The sequence below is a fragment of the Panthera onca genome, chromosome C2 (genome assembly GCF_046562875.1).
Source record: "Panthera onca isolate mPanOnc1 chromosome C2, mPanOnc1 haplotype 2, whole genome shotgun sequence".
In the NCBI taxonomy this organism is placed as follows: Eukaryota; Metazoa; Chordata; class Mammalia; order Carnivora; family Felidae; genus Panthera; species Panthera onca.
Window position 1 is genome coordinate 84,051,305 of NC_138347.1, and position 15,430 is coordinate 84,066,734.

A 15,430-nucleotide genomic window follows, 5' to 3' on the forward strand; every position below is an offset into this window, starting at 1 on the left:
GAGGAAGAGGATGATGGACTTGATGATATAAAACAAAGTATTCATGCTTCTTTTATGAATGCATAAACGAAAATTCTGTGTGAAAATTCTGAAATTAGTTGGAAATAAAATGAAAAGATAGTGGTGATGCTGATTTGACCAGCACGAAGAAGGACAGTGTCACCACCATGTCCTCAGTGTCCACAATAACTGTTTGTGAACAAAGATCATTATGATTAGATTTAGAAATGACTTCCAATCTTTCTCTCAGAAATGTGCTTTACAGAACACTAGAGAACAATGGAAAATACTGGAAAAAGTACTGTAACATCAAGAAGGTAAACTTGGAAGAATTGCAATTTGCATGTTAGATTTTTTTGTTTATTTATTTATTTTGAGAGAGAGAGAGAGAGAGAGAGAGAGAGAGAGAGAGAGAATGCACGGCAAAGAGGGAGAGAGAGAATCCCACGCAGGTTCCATGCTGTCAGCACAGACTCCAGACTTGATCTCACAGAACTGAGCTGAAATCAAGAGTCCAACGCTTAACTGCCTGCCGCTTAACTGCAGGCGCCCCTGCATGTTAGATTTAGAAGGGGCAAGATAGGGCAGAGATAGTGCAGAGGGGAAGCAGATGTCAGAGAGAGGACCAGCAGATAGGGTGGCAGGGCATTATCATTGGTCACGTGTAGGAAAGACTGAGACCTGCGTTCAAGAGAACCTGGGGTGTGGTACAAGCCAAAAAGACTGGAAGAAGAGATGAGTATCAACTGAAATCACAAAAGCAGAACCATATTTGATAACTGACTGGCTTAATGCCTAACACGGCTGAAGCATATGGACATATGCCAGGTTTTACTCATTCAGCTTAAATTTGTACCTTCTGGATTCCGTTAGACAGGAAATTTTCTCACAAACGCTATACAGATACTGTCCTGTGAATTCAGACACCCCACAGTGCGTGTTCAGAAACCAGCCAGGTTGTGCAAGGCCTGGGCTGCTAGAGAGATGGGGTGGTGTCCTGAATTCACTCCCTGCCCACCTCGGGATCTGGGCAAGTGACTCAACTTCTCAGCACCCCACAGTATTCCTGCTTGGATGGGTCCAGTGAGGACCTAATACAAAAGCAATCACGTGTGAGTGCTGAGCATTGGTCCTACCACCTGTACAGGCTGCCTGGACAGCTGTCATCCTCATACCCACCCCAGGCTGCAGAAAGCCCCTCTCCCACAAAGAACCAGCAGAGGCTCTTCATGCTGCCTCCCATAATCGCTCTAAAAGGAAATGCTTGTTTCTTTGACATCTTCAGAAACACATTTTCTGTTAATACAACATCACCCATTAAAATAATGCAGCATCTCTTTGCTGCCTTTCCCTCCCTTACTGCCTGCCAAACCCCTCCCACCCCACACATATCCTTCGGGTTTCTTTTCTCTCAACACTTGCTCCTTAGTGATCCCATCCGTTGCCTTTAATGCCTGATTTATATTTGTAGTCCAGATTCTGGGCTCCGAACTTGAATGTCTCCACTCAAATGTGTTACATAAGTCTTAAGCTGAGCATGTGTGAAATGGAATATCCAAATGCATACTAATGAACTGGTGAATGGATGGGACTTGAATGCCCCAAAGGCCAGAATCCTCTTCCCTCCCATCAGTGGACCCAGCCTAATGAGTGACATGTTAATAACAGTCCATGGCATTTTGTCTCTGTAGAAATTGTGGATCTGTTTTCCCTACTCTTAGTCCTCAGACCTCTTGAGGACAGAGACCATATCCTGCTCATCTCCAGTTCCCTTGCAGAACCTCCCACAATGCCTGGCACAGAGCGAATACGTATTAACTGCCAATCAAGTTGAGTTTTTGCTTAAAGCATCCCACACTCATCAAATTTTCAAACTTTCATTCCAAGAAGATGAAGCAACACAATGGCCCTGGTATACTGCTCCCGAGATGCCATCGAGGCCCAACACAGACACTGGAGGCACTCTAACGCCTTTCCTAAAGCTCTTGCCTCTGCCCCTGTGTTTGGCACCATTCAGCATTCTCCCTCAGTTCCAGGACCTTGGCGGGCGGATGAAACCATTGTAGGTACACCCAGAACTGGAAGATGAAGGGAACCGATGGCACACAGCAGTTCTCATCCCCAGGCCATTCTCAGAATCCATCTTGTTCCTTTCTCTCCTCCTCTGCACTGGGGAAGTCTCCCCCACCCCCTGACCCTAGTGATCATCTCCTTCCACATCAATGCACAAGGGCATCTCTCATGTGCTCATCTACCTCTCATTAGGGGCCTCACAGGGATGGGGACAGTCTTGGAGGCAGGCCCTGCTCTCTGGGCCCTTCCTTGGCCCAGTAGAGCTGATAGGGTGAGCCTCACTGGGGGAAGGATTCGGGGAGAGGATTGGGGGTGGGAGTGAGGTTGGCACAGGTTTTCCCTCCATGCTGCCAATGCTCAGACAGCCCCTGTGACAGTGACTCAGTACCACTCCCTGACAGTGGACCGCTCAGCATTCCTTCTCCCCTCCCCACCTGCAGATCTGACACCTGCTCCACACTCCCAGGGCCCTATGGGGTTCTGTGCAAGTTCCAAGGGGCTGCCTCTCACTCCACCTCCTCCTCCTACTCAGGAGGGCATATCCAAATTGAGTGAATGAGTGACATTTGTGGAGGGACGATCTTGAGTGCTGTCTGGTTATCACTTATATTTTAAAAGACAACTCACCAGCCTTGCCAGAGCTATCTATCTAAGGTGAGCAAAATGACTTGGGTCCTGCGATGGGGTGGTACAGGGGAAAAGAGGAAAAATACAGAGCATGGGAAATGTTCAGAAAATAGTTATTGGCTACAATATGGGGGCTACATGCCTGGCCCAGATGCAGTCATTTGTGTTAGAAATTTTGTACTTAATTAAGTTTGGTTGTGCTGATATTTAAGGGACAATTAAAATATAATTCTCTATTTCTCTTTTCTTAATAGTTAATAATTACTAAGTGCTCATTACCTGCTTTATGGAACATATGGGGATCAAATCCCACTCAAACCAATTCTAAAAGACAGTTACAGGCCTTCCTGAGAATTTTATTGAGTATTACTTAAAATAAGTGGCCCATTAATTAAGAGTTAGAAATGGTTTTCTTATACTGAGATCTTTCTTTTTTTTTTTTTTTTGTTTTACTTTGACAATTTCTTTTTTCTTTTTTTTTTCTTTTTTTTTATTTTTTAATATATGAAATTTACTGTCAAATTGGTTTCCATACAACACCCAGTGCTCATCCCAAAAGGTGCCCTCCTCAATACCCATCACCCACCCTACCCTCCCTCCCACCCTGCCCTCCCTCCCACCCCCCATCAACCCTCAGTTTGTCTGAGATCTTTCTTATAACAGCACTTCCAAAAGGCCAGTTCTAAAGTCCTTGATAAATCATTAAAAACATAAAACATACATTTCATGAGTTAGTCTTGGTTAGTCTGATGGTATAAGGTCATAAAGCCCAATATCAACACATATTTGACCCTGCAGATATAAGGCTAAGGAATACTGGAAAGAGAGAGCAATATCTCTGAGAGATATGTTTCTATCATATCAAATAAATAAATAAATACATATATACATACATACATAGGGGTGCCTGGGTGGCTCAGTCAGTTAAGCATCCAATTTCGGCTCAGGTCATGATCTCATGGTTTGTGGGTCAACACCTGCACTGGGCTGCACACTGCACCTGCTTGAGATTCTCTTTCTCTCTCTCTCTCTCTTTCTGTCCCTCTCCCACTCAGGTTCTCTCTCTCTCTCTCTCTCTCTCTCTCTCTCTCTCTCTCTCTCTCAAAAATAAATAAATAAACTTTAAAAAATAAGTAAACAAACAAATAAACCCTCTTTAGAGGAAAGGGATTGAAAGAATAATGGGATATCTGCTAGGGAGAAACAGATAAGGATAGTTCTGCAAAAGAGGTACATAAGGCGGAGAAAGCAGTGTGTCTTTTCTCATTTTTTTTTAACTTTTTGATTTATTTTATACACATGTATTTTACCTTTGGGAATCTCTTTTTTGCAATAGACTTTGCATGAGGTAGAAGCTCATTAGCGGTCTCAGTTTTTGTCTTTACTGAAAATTATTGAGTTACGTGGATATTCCTATTGAAATTAGTACCAGCACTACCCTTTCCCATGAAATAATCATGGTTTCCTACCAACAGCGTTCCAGGAATCTCCTTCGTGTACCAGAAATCTCCCACAAGATGTCTTGTTATGTTTGGATAGCAGGTGTGCCTATGCACCATGGCTCTGAGATTTCTTGAATCTCACACATTAACAGATGATGGCCTGAGCCAACCCTTTTTCTCTAACCTGCTTACCTGTGTCCTCACTGTATGGGCCCTGTCATTTATGGAGCTATGCTGCAGAGTCAGAATATTGGGTACTATTTTAGTGGACTGACATTCACCCTTGGCATATCAGTTCCCCATTACTGGTTTTAGAGCTAGAGGGCCTGAACTTGACCTCAGTGGCAGCACCTAGCCAGCAATCTGACCTCAATCAAGTCACTTAATGCTCTGAGTCTCAATTTCCTCTTCTGTGAAATGAGAATAACAATTAATACCTACTCTTGCTCACAGAATTGGTGTCTGTTCCTCAAATCTACCATTCATCCATTCAATAAACATTTATTGAGAATTTACCTACTTATAAGGCAAGGGGACAAAGATAAATAATATAGGACAAATACCCTGGAGGAGCTCTTTGTCAGGTGTTGAATGGATCAAGGAAGGTAAGGCACACATTAAGGAAAACAAGTCTACTTCACACCCATTAGGCCACTTAAAAAATAGAAAATAACAAGTGTTGACAAGGATATGGAGAAATTGGAGCTCTGGTGCATTGCTGGTGGGAATGTCAAATGGTATAGTCGCTATGGGAAACAGTGTGATGTTTCTTCAAAAAGTTAAAAATAGAATTGTCATATGGCCCGGCATTTTCACTTGTGGGTGTGTACCTAAAAGAACTGAAAGCAGAGACTCAAACAGAAAGTTGCCCACCAATGTTCATAGCAGCATTATTCACAAGAGCCAAAGGTGAAAAACACCAAAGTATCCATCAACAGATGGAAGGATGAACAAAATGTAGTATATACAAACAATGAAAGATATTCAGCCATAAACAGGAATGAAATTCTGACAAATGCTACAACATGGATGAACTTTAAAACACTATGCTAAGTGAAATAAGCCAGGCACAGAAGGACAAACATTGTATGTTGTATGATTCCATTTTTAAACAAGGTACCAAGGATAAGAAAACCCTTGGAGACAGAAAATGGAATAGAGGTTACTGTGGACTGGGGGAGGGAGGGAGAAATGGAGAGTTAGTGTTTAATAGATACGGGAATTTTGGGGTGCCTGTGTGGCTCAGTCTGTGGAGCGTCTGACTTCAGCTCAGGTCCTGATCTCATGGTTCATGAGTTCAGGCCCCACGTCAGCCTCTGTGCTGATAGCTCAGAGCCTGGAGCCTGCTTGGGATTCTGTGTCTCCCTCTCTCTCTCTGCCCCTCCCCTGCTTGTGCTCTGTCTCTGTCTCTGTCTCTCTCAAAAATAAATAAACATTAAAAAAAAATAGATACACAGTTTCAGTTTGGGATGATTGAAACTGTTCTAGTGATGGCTGTGAATGTGATATACATTTTGAATGTACTTAATACTACTGAATTGTACACTTAAAACGTGTTTAAATGGTAAATTTTAAACACAATTAGAAAAATTATAATCCCTAAAATGCTATACAAATGCAGGATTGTTATCTTGAATTAGCATTAATGAGATTGTGTTTATAATCAGTCTCTCTTTTAAGAAGTGCAGTATGTGTGAAATTCCTTTGTCATTATTTATTATGTGATATCGAAGAACAAGCATCCACCCAGATGAACTTTAATAATAATTTATTTATGCCCCATCCTCTTCCAAAAAGAATTTGAGGTAGTATACTCTAAATGCATCAGAGTAATGAGGCCAAATCCGATGGACATAAGAAAAAATATACAAACAGATACAAAGAAGAGAGAACAAATGGCACTCAGCAGCAGAGCAAGAGTCTCTCAACTTTTAGCCTTCCAGAAGCCAGGGAAGTGTTTGCATTCATCAGACCTTTTTTTTTAATGCTTAAAAATCATTGGTTTCAACATGGTCATTATATGGGTCTATAGCGTCCATGTTGCTACCATTTACAGTTCTGAGAATGTATTGTATAATACGGAACACCTAATCGAAACAGAAGAAAGATGTCAACTAACATCTTCTCCTAAGTCAGAGCCCTCAGGGCCCATTCTGTGCTAATGACAAGGGTTCCCGGAGAGTTGTCTGCCCTGCAGGCCAAATGAATCTCCTGCACCTTCTCCTGGGCTCCTGCATCAAGTCTACACTGTAGCCCAGCAGGACAACCATCTCCTCCATCTGCCCCCCCCCCCCCAACCACCTCCCTTGCTCCCCATCCAGCCCCTGCCCCAGCAGCGTGGTTCACGCAAGGCCCACATGTGGCCAGAACTCCTAGACTCTGCTCATGTATCCTTCTTCCTGGAACAGCCCTCTGTCTTCCTGGCCAAGCCCTCACCTCTTACAGAGGACAGTTCAGATTTCACCGTCTCCAGGATGTCTCCAGCCCATGTTGATTTGCCTTCCTCGTGCTGTCCTGGTGCACTTTCCATTTACACACTGGCTATTTAGCCCCTTGAGGATGTGAGTGAATGGAAAGTTTTACAAGTTTTGTTTCATTTCTTGCAGCAATGAAAAGTGAGGTGTGATTAGGCCAAAGACCACATCATACATTTTATTAGAAATGATAATATATTTAGAAAATGATCTTTGAGAGCCAGCAGGGATTCTCAAGATTATCTAATTTGGCCTTTTGACACATAAAGAAATGGGCGATACCCTGGGAAAGAAAGTGACTTGCTCAAGGTCACCATCTATATTTGAGATAGAAATAGACTTAAAAATTTAACATCCTGAAACCCAGTATTTTTACAACAGTATGCTAGTTTCATTTTAAATTTGTGTTTTATTTAGTATTTAGTAATCAAACAGGACTTTGGATATACCCCCAAACAGGTGAAGAGAGGTAGCATAACATCTTGCGAAGAACATTGGCTTCGCCAAAGTGGTGGGTCTTCAGCAAGTCACTTTGTGGCTCTGGGCCTCTTGTTTTTTCATCTGCAAAATAAGGATGAATTGGATGGTCTTTAAGCTTATATTTGTTTCTGGCATTTTGTGAACCTACTAGACTGTTGACCAGCCCCACCAGAGAATTTACAAGTACTGATTGAGCATACATCTCTCACCTCTGCTTTCTCCTCTATGCTGTTCCCCTCAGCCTGGGACACACTTCTTCCAAACGTTTTCCCTTGCTTGCTTGCTTTTTTCTTTTTTTTTCTTTTTTCTTTTTTAGTTTTTGCTTGCTTTCTTTTTTAAACTCACCTCTGCTTTCTCCTCTATGCTGTTCCCCTCAGCCTGGGACACACTTCTTCCAAACGTTTTCCCTTGCTTGCTTTCTTTTTTCTTTTTTTCTTTTTTCTTTTTTAGTTTTTGCTTGCTTTCTTTTTTAAACTCAGCTTAAACATCACTCAACTCAAAATTGGTAGTAGTGTCTCCTGCTACCCTTGGCTTAATTTTGTCCTCTCCTCTGCACTTAACTCCTCTGACTATCCAATACCTTACCACACTGTACTGGAGTCATTGACTTTCTTGTCTCTGCCTCTACACTATGAACTAAGGCCTGGGACCATGGTACATTTCTTGAGCCCAAGTGCCTATAATGGTGCCTGGCTAATGATAGTAGGGAACGTAATAAAGGATTGGTAAATGGATCTAACAGTTTTTACTTGGGAAGTGAGGACAAGACTGTGGCACCAATTTTATACAAAGCTGTTAGAAAGCATTTTCATGGAAAAGGGAGGATTGGAACTGAGTTTTCAAGAATCATTAGAATTTGACATGGCGCCTGGGTGGCTCAGGCGGTTGAGTGTCTGACTCTTGATTTCAGCTCGGGTCATGATCCCAGGGTTGTGGGATCGAGCCCTGTGTTGGGCTGTCTGCTGAGCATGGAGCCTGCTTAAGATTCTCTCTCTCTCTCTCTCTCTCTCTCTCTCTTTCCCTCCCTCTCCCTCTCCCACCCACTTTGCATGAGTGCGCTGTTTCTAAAATAAAAATAAATAAATAAAAGACTTAAAAAAAAGAATGACTGGAATTTGAAAGGGAATGTAAAGTAATAACACTGGCCTAACTAATGGTGGGGGGAGGAGGTGGCTAAAAGGAGTGGGTCAGATCAGTGTTACTTATTTGAATAGCAAAACATTTGCATTAGATTGTCTGGGACGTTTGTGCAAATTACAGATTCCCCCTATAGCTCCCACCCATTACTCCCCATTCTGGATTTGTAGGTCTGGATTTACCTTTAGAACAAGCTCCCTAAGTAGATTCTTATCACATGAATGGAGTCTTGAAATCCTGGAACACTGGCAATTGTGGGCGATTGGAAGGGGTTTTAAGTTTTTGAAGAGGGGGAATGGTGGCATGAAGAAAATGGAGCTTTATGAAAGGCACAGACTAGTGGTCTGCAAAACAGACTGAAGAGGGGGAGACCTCAGAGGAAAGGGGAACTTCCAGAAGTGCACCAAAGTATTCGAAGTGAGAGGAAGGGAGAGCTTGCTTTCTACTGGCCACACCAGAAATGGAGAATAAGCAGTGACTCCAAGAAACATATTGAAAGATGAAATGATGAGGCTTGGCAACAGATTGAGTATATAAGCCATAATGGTAGGGAGCAGTTTGAAATGACAACTGTGTTTCAGGGACCCTACAAAATGTCAGTTCCACTGATATACATGCTGCTTCTGTCTAATGAGTTCTGCTTCAGCTTGAGGTGATTGAGGTGTCTGGGAGACATCCAGGGGAGAAGCGTGTAAACTATTGGCAACATGGGCTTGAGCGTAACCACAGGTCTGGGAGGAAGATAATGACATGGGGTCAGTAACATGAGAGAAGAGGAAGGAAGCCCTAGGAACCTGAGTTTAGACCTCTGGGAGCAGCAACATTAGACAGGAGGAGGAAGATGAAGCAAGCAGGGAATAGAGAAGAAACAGAGAGGTAGGTGGTGAATGAAGAGTAAATAAGAAAGAGAAACCAAAGGAAGACAAAGGTTTAAGAAGGTGAGTATCCATTATGTCAGATGCTGTAGAGTTTGAGAAGGATAGGAACAGTCCTTTCAGAGTTGCCCAGGTGGCTCAGTCGGTTGAGTGTCTGACTCTTGATTTCAGCTCAGGTCGTGATCCCAAGGTCATGAGATCGAGCCCTGAATCAGGCTCCACACTGAGCATGGAGCTGCTTGGCATTCTCTCTCTCTCTCTCTCTCTCTCTCTCTCTCTCTCTCTCTCTCTCTCTCTCCTTCTCTTCCTCTGTTCCTCCTCCCCAGCTCTCATGCTCTCTCTCTCTAAAATTAAAAAAATGAAGAAAAAAAAAAGAACAGTCCTTTCAACTTGGCAAAAAGGGTTTTAAATGAAAACTAACTTTTAAAATGTGAAAATCTATAGCTCTTTCTGACATGTGCATTGTTAGCTATCATACCAGGAGTAAATAAAAACTCTTGATGGCAAATTGTGTTGACAATTAATGAGCAAAAATATATTTCTGACAGGTTGGTTTCCAAAAGGATGCTATTCTATTGGAGATATGGGAAGTGGGGAGGTGGAGGTGGGAAATGAAAGGCAATGGTTAAAAAAGGGAAACAGAGGCAACTGGGTGGCTCAGTCGGTTAAGCACCTGAGTTTGGCTCAGGTCATGATCTCATTGTTTGTGAGTTTGAGTCCTGAGTTTGGCTCAGGTCATGATCTCATTGTTTGTGAGTTTGAGTCCTGTGTCAGGCTCTGTGCTATCAGTGCAGAGCCTGCTTGGGATTCTCTCTCTCCCTCTCTGTCTGCCCCTCCCTTGCATGTGTTCTCTATCTCAAAATAAATAAAAATAAAACTTAAAAAATAGTTTAAAAAAGGGGGGAAAACAAGATTAGGATGCATGGACAAAGAAGAAACTTATCAGGAAATCCTAATAACATTTATGTACTTTAATGATCTAGCTTACAAAATAGGGTTGCATTGAGCTTTTAAAAATTTTTTTAGTGTTTATTTATTTTTGAGAGAGAGAGAGAGAGAAGAGAGAGAGAATGAGTCGGGGAGGGGCAGAGAGAGAGGGAGACACAGAATCCAAAGAAGGCTCCAGGCTCTGAGCTGTTCAGCACAGAGCCTGTTGTGGGGCTTGAACCCACGAACCATGAGATCATGACCTGAGCCAAAGTCGGATGCTTAACCTGCTGAGCCACCCAGATGCCCCCACATTCAGTTTTTTAAAAAGGTTCCATTCTTGCCCCTTGGTTACAGTGTCATCTGAAAAAAACATGAGGTGTCATACAGAATGGAAACAGATATCCAAAGCTCTGTTTTTATGCTAGCTTGAAATATGGCTTCAGAGGGGAAACAGTCCCTTAAAACACATTATCCCTCCTTTTCTTCCTTAATGACATAGGGGTCAGGGATGGAGGGAGATCCACTTTTAAATGTGAAACAAAGTGCCAGAATATACACTAGTATAGATTACATTACTGCAAGCTGATCTGGCATGGTTAACTCCATTTGGTGCCCTAATTACAGTGCTCCATCTCTGGATAGATATCCATCAGGACATAAATTGCTCTAGGTGTTCAAAGGTTTTTTATTACTTGAGTACCTTTAATGTTTTGTTCTTCATCTACATTATATATACTTGATGACTTGAGATGTTAAATCCTTGAGAGTCTTTTCTACAAAGTTATGTGCTTTGGAATAACGAAGCAGGCAATCATCAACAAGAATCATAAATTTTCTCCCATTTTAGAAAGTTATTAAAAAAAACAAAGGAGAGAAAAAAAGAATGGCTTACCAGTGGTGTTGAAGGCTATTTAAAACAAGATCTGAACTGAAGTCTGGGCTTATGGTGTTCAGGGGACTCCCTATCACTCTAGTTTTATCCATTGCACTCCAACAAGTAAAATGAAGCTACTGGATGAGATCTCTAGACTGTTTCCAAACTATAAACTGGGACATGACCTGATAAGCGATTTTTTTTCTTCTGAGTTGTGAATATTTTCTTGTGTCAGGTTCCCCAAAACTCCTAAGAGTCTCTGAGTTCTTATGGAACTGTTGGGTGATTAAAATTGATTTCTGCCCTCCACCTAGTGTTATCTGCCTTCTGACTTCATTTAATTGTCAATACGTCCTTAAACAGACCTGCCAAGTTGTTTAAGCACGGTGCTTCATAAGGGCTTAAGAGACTGGCTGTACTCTGGTTTCTGTGGACGGTTGCTGTGGTCCTACTTAATGCCATGGCTCATGGAATAGATTGGTACTGAGACCTGTATTTCCTTCTGACATAGCAACTGCTGTCATTTTAGGATGACTGTAAAAAGCAAAAGAACCTCTTAGTGACTTTGTTACCTAAGTGTGATCTTGAAGTCTGTATACTTCTTGAAATTGTGTCCTCTGTCAGTGACTATCCTTTTTCAGTCTTGTCTTATAATAAGCATTTATAAATAGATACAAAAATTGTCATTTTAAGAAGAGATCATTGTTGAGCTATAAAACATGTAAATTATAGGTTTTATTCATATCTCTCTACTGGAGTTTATATGTCATAACCTCCAGTAACATTCATTTTAAAATGTCATTTAAACTATTTTTTAATTATAAAACTGGTAAAAAAAAATTTTTAATTAAAGTTTGTAGGGAGGTGTAGAGTAAAAGGTAAAAAAATTTCCTTCCCTGTTTTCTAGCCTTCAGTACAACTCTCCAAAAGCAATCACTATTAACAATGTCTTAAGTTTCTTTGCATGAATTTTCTTCTTTTTTAAAGTTTATTTATTTTGAGAGACAGAGAGAGTGGAGTAGAGGCAGAGAGAGAGAGGGAGAGAGAGAATCCCAGGCAGGCTCCGTGCTTTCAGCTTAAGATCATCACCTGAGCCAAAACCAAGACTCAGATGCTTAACTGACTGAGCTACCCAGGCGCCCCTCTTTGCATGAATTTCCTAAGCATGTACAATTATATATACATACATATATGTATGTATACGTACTCACTTTTACATAGTAATACCATGTATATTGTTCTTCATCTTATGTTTTTTTAAGTTCACTTAATATACCAGGACTGTGTCATACCAGCATGACTCAGTCAGCCTCATTCTTTTTTTAAAACTGCATGCCATTTCATTATATATCTGTACCATAATTTACTGATGAACATATAAATAATTTCCAATTTATATCTGGTTGTTGTGGAAGTGCAAATAATTACAAATAATGGACATTAGTAGGAATGAAATTACTGAATCAAGGAGCACGTGTTTTAAATTTTGATGAGATATTTCCAGGTCGTCTTGCACACAGTTGCACTTCTGTCAATATTCTCTGAGAGTGTTTCCACATTCTTATCTATCAGTCTCCCTTTGAGATTTGAAATTTCTACTGTTCTAGTAGTTGATAATTGTTATTTCTTTTTACTATGCCTTTGTTGGATTAGTGTGCATTGAACATTTTTTTATAAGACTAATAGTCATTTTTATATTTGTGTAAATTGTGTGTCCTTTGATTATTTGTCCCTCACCACATCCATTCTATGAGAGAAAAAGAAGCCCTTTACTAGGATAGACTACCATTTATTTATTTATTTTTCTAATTTATTGTGGGTTTTTTGGGTTCAGCTTTATTTATTTATTTATTTATTTATTTATTTATTTATTTATTTATATTTTAATTCCAGAGTAGTTGACATACAGTGTTATAATAGTTTCATATGTATAATACAGTGATTTGACAATTCTATACATTACTCAGTGCTCATCATGATAAGTGTACTCTTCATCTAGTCCACCTATTTCCCCCAAGACCTCCCCTCTGGTAAGCATCAGTTTATTCTCTATAGTTAAGAGTCTGTTTTTTCGTTTGTCTTTTTTTTCTCTTTGTTCATTTGTTTTGTTTCTTAAATTCTACATATGAGTGAGATCATATGGTATTTGTCTTTCTCTGACTGACTTGTTTCACTTAGCATTATAACTCTAGATCCATCCACGTTGTTGCAAATGGCAAGATTTCATTCTTTGTTATGGCTGAGTAATATTCCATTGTGTATATATCCATCTATCAATGGACGCTTGGGCTGCTTCCATAATTTGGCTATTGTAAATAATGCTGCTATAACATAGGGGTGCATATATTTTTGAATTAGTGTTTTCATATTCTTTAGGTAAATACCCAGTAGTGGGATTACTGGATCATATGGTAGTTCTATTTTTAATTTTTTGAGGAAACTCCACACTGGTTTTCACAGTGGCTGCACCAGTTTGCATTTCTATCAACAGTGCACAAGGGCTCCTTTTTCTTCACATCTTCACCAACACTTGTTTCTTGTCTTTTTTATTTTAGCCATTCTGGCAGGTGTGAGGTGATACCTTATTGTACTTTTGATTTGTATTTCCCTGATTATCGATGAGTGATGTTGAGCATCTTTCCATGTGTCTGTTTTCCATCTGTATGCCTTCTTTGGAGGAATGTTTGTTCATGTCTTCTGCCCATTTTTAATTGGATTATTTGTGTTTTTTGGTGTTGAGTTGTGTAAGTTCTTTATGTATTTTAGATACTAACCCTTTGTAGGATATGTCATTTGCAAACATCTTCTCCCATTCAGTAGGTTGCATTTTAGTTCTGTTGATTGTTTTCTTTGCTATGCAGAAGGTTTTTATTTTGATATAGTCCCAGTGGTTTATTTTTGCTTTTATTTTCCTTGCCTCAGGAGACACATTTAGAAAAATGTTGCTATGGCTGATGTCAGAGATATTACTGGGATAGGCTACCTTTTAATAGATTAACCTACCAACAGTTCACAGGAAACCATAAATGTATATATTGTACACATGGTCACATGATCAAATGTATATATGGTACACATGATCACCTGTACAAACACTAACTCACTTGGAGGCCTGAAAGAAAGCCAAAAAAAGAAAGTGTCTGAGAAGAGAAAGAGAACAGTCTCTCTGGAGATAGATGTGGGGACTGGCCTCAGTCTTTCTATTAGTTTTCTATTGCTGCATAAAAAATGACCACAAACTTAGCAGCTCACAGTTTCCGGGGCCAAGAGGTCAGGCACAGCATGACTGGCTTTTTGCTCAGGTCCCACAGAGCTAAAACAGTTAGTCAGCTGTGCACAGTTTCCTCTTCTAAGTTGATGTGGTTGTGGCAGAATTCAGTTTCTTGTAACTGAGGGACCCAAGTCCCAGTTTCCTCACTGGTTATTAACTAGGGGCCACTCTTAGCTCCTAGAGGCAGCCTATGTTCCTTACCACATGGCCTCTTCCATCTCCAAAGCCAGCCAAGGACAGCCTCCCTTGTGTTATATCTTTCTCATTCTTCTAGTCTTTCCGACTTCCAGACCCAGATCTGATGAGTTCATGAGAGTAGAAAAGCCCAGCCAGGTAATCTACCTATCTCAAGGTTAACTGGTTTGGAACAAAACAGAATGGCAAAGTCCCTTGACAGCAGCACCTAAATTAGTGTTCAGTTAATTAACTGGGAGGAGGTGTGTGTACACACAGAGTCAGGAAACTGGGATGAGCATTCTGCCCACCACAACCCCCACCTGCTTTCCTCAAGAGAAGCAGACAGAGGTCATGTCTGTTGGCTGAGGAAACCAATGCTACTGACACATTAGATGCCAGAGAAAGAGAACATAACTGGAATCCATCTAACCCCATGCACAACAAAGTCCACTCATGTGGGTCAAAGACCTTGATCTGAGCAATGAAACAGCAGAAAGCTACAGAGAAAATCTTGGAAATCACACATACAGTGTAGAGGTCAGGTAGGCTTTCCTGACCAAGGATCCAAACCTGGCATTTCTGACTCCACAATCTCTGCCTTCTTGACCCCCACATGATGGCTCACCAGAAGATAGGTCATTCATTGGCTATACAAGTGGGTTTACAGTCCTCTAGCCTTCCTTTTTCTTCTTATGCCAGTGTGATTAGAGTGTGGTTTTGTGAGATGCTGTCCTTGGGTGTCCTTGGGTGTCCAACAGAATAGAATGAAGTACCGCAATCTGAATAGGTAAGTCACTAAAGGGAACTGTATTGTTGAGAATATTAAGAATTCTAAAAAAACCTCTCTCCCCTCCCTCTCTTTCTCTTTCATATTCCCACCTGCTGCTGTGATCCAGACGCATTATACGTGACTTGCTTGAGACCGAAGAGATTTATATAAAAGAAATTAAGAGCATAATTGATGTAAGTAGATTGGGGTAGGAGACATTAAGCATGTATTCAAACTAGAGAAGTTCTGTTGCACAAAGAGACTTAAGGTAGTTGCCACATGTCTCTAGAATCCCCACTGA

The 15,430-nt window shown here is 40.9% G+C and overlaps 1 protein-coding gene across 2 annotated transcripts in view; it reads left to right on the forward strand.

The window, feature by feature from the left end:
• The window catches only part of MCF2L2 (MCF.2 cell line derived transforming sequence-like 2), a 265,561-nt gene that overhangs the window by 185,227 nt on the left and 64,904 nt on the right, over positions 1-15,430 (forward strand). For both annotated transcript variants that reach the window (XM_078453181.2, XM_078453182.2), the window contains exon 16: positions 15,257-15,323. In XM_078453181.2, coding sequence (XP_078309307.2) covers positions 15,257-15,323 — 67 coding nt within the window. The remainder of the gene's footprint in view (positions 1-15,256; positions 15,324-15,430) is intronic.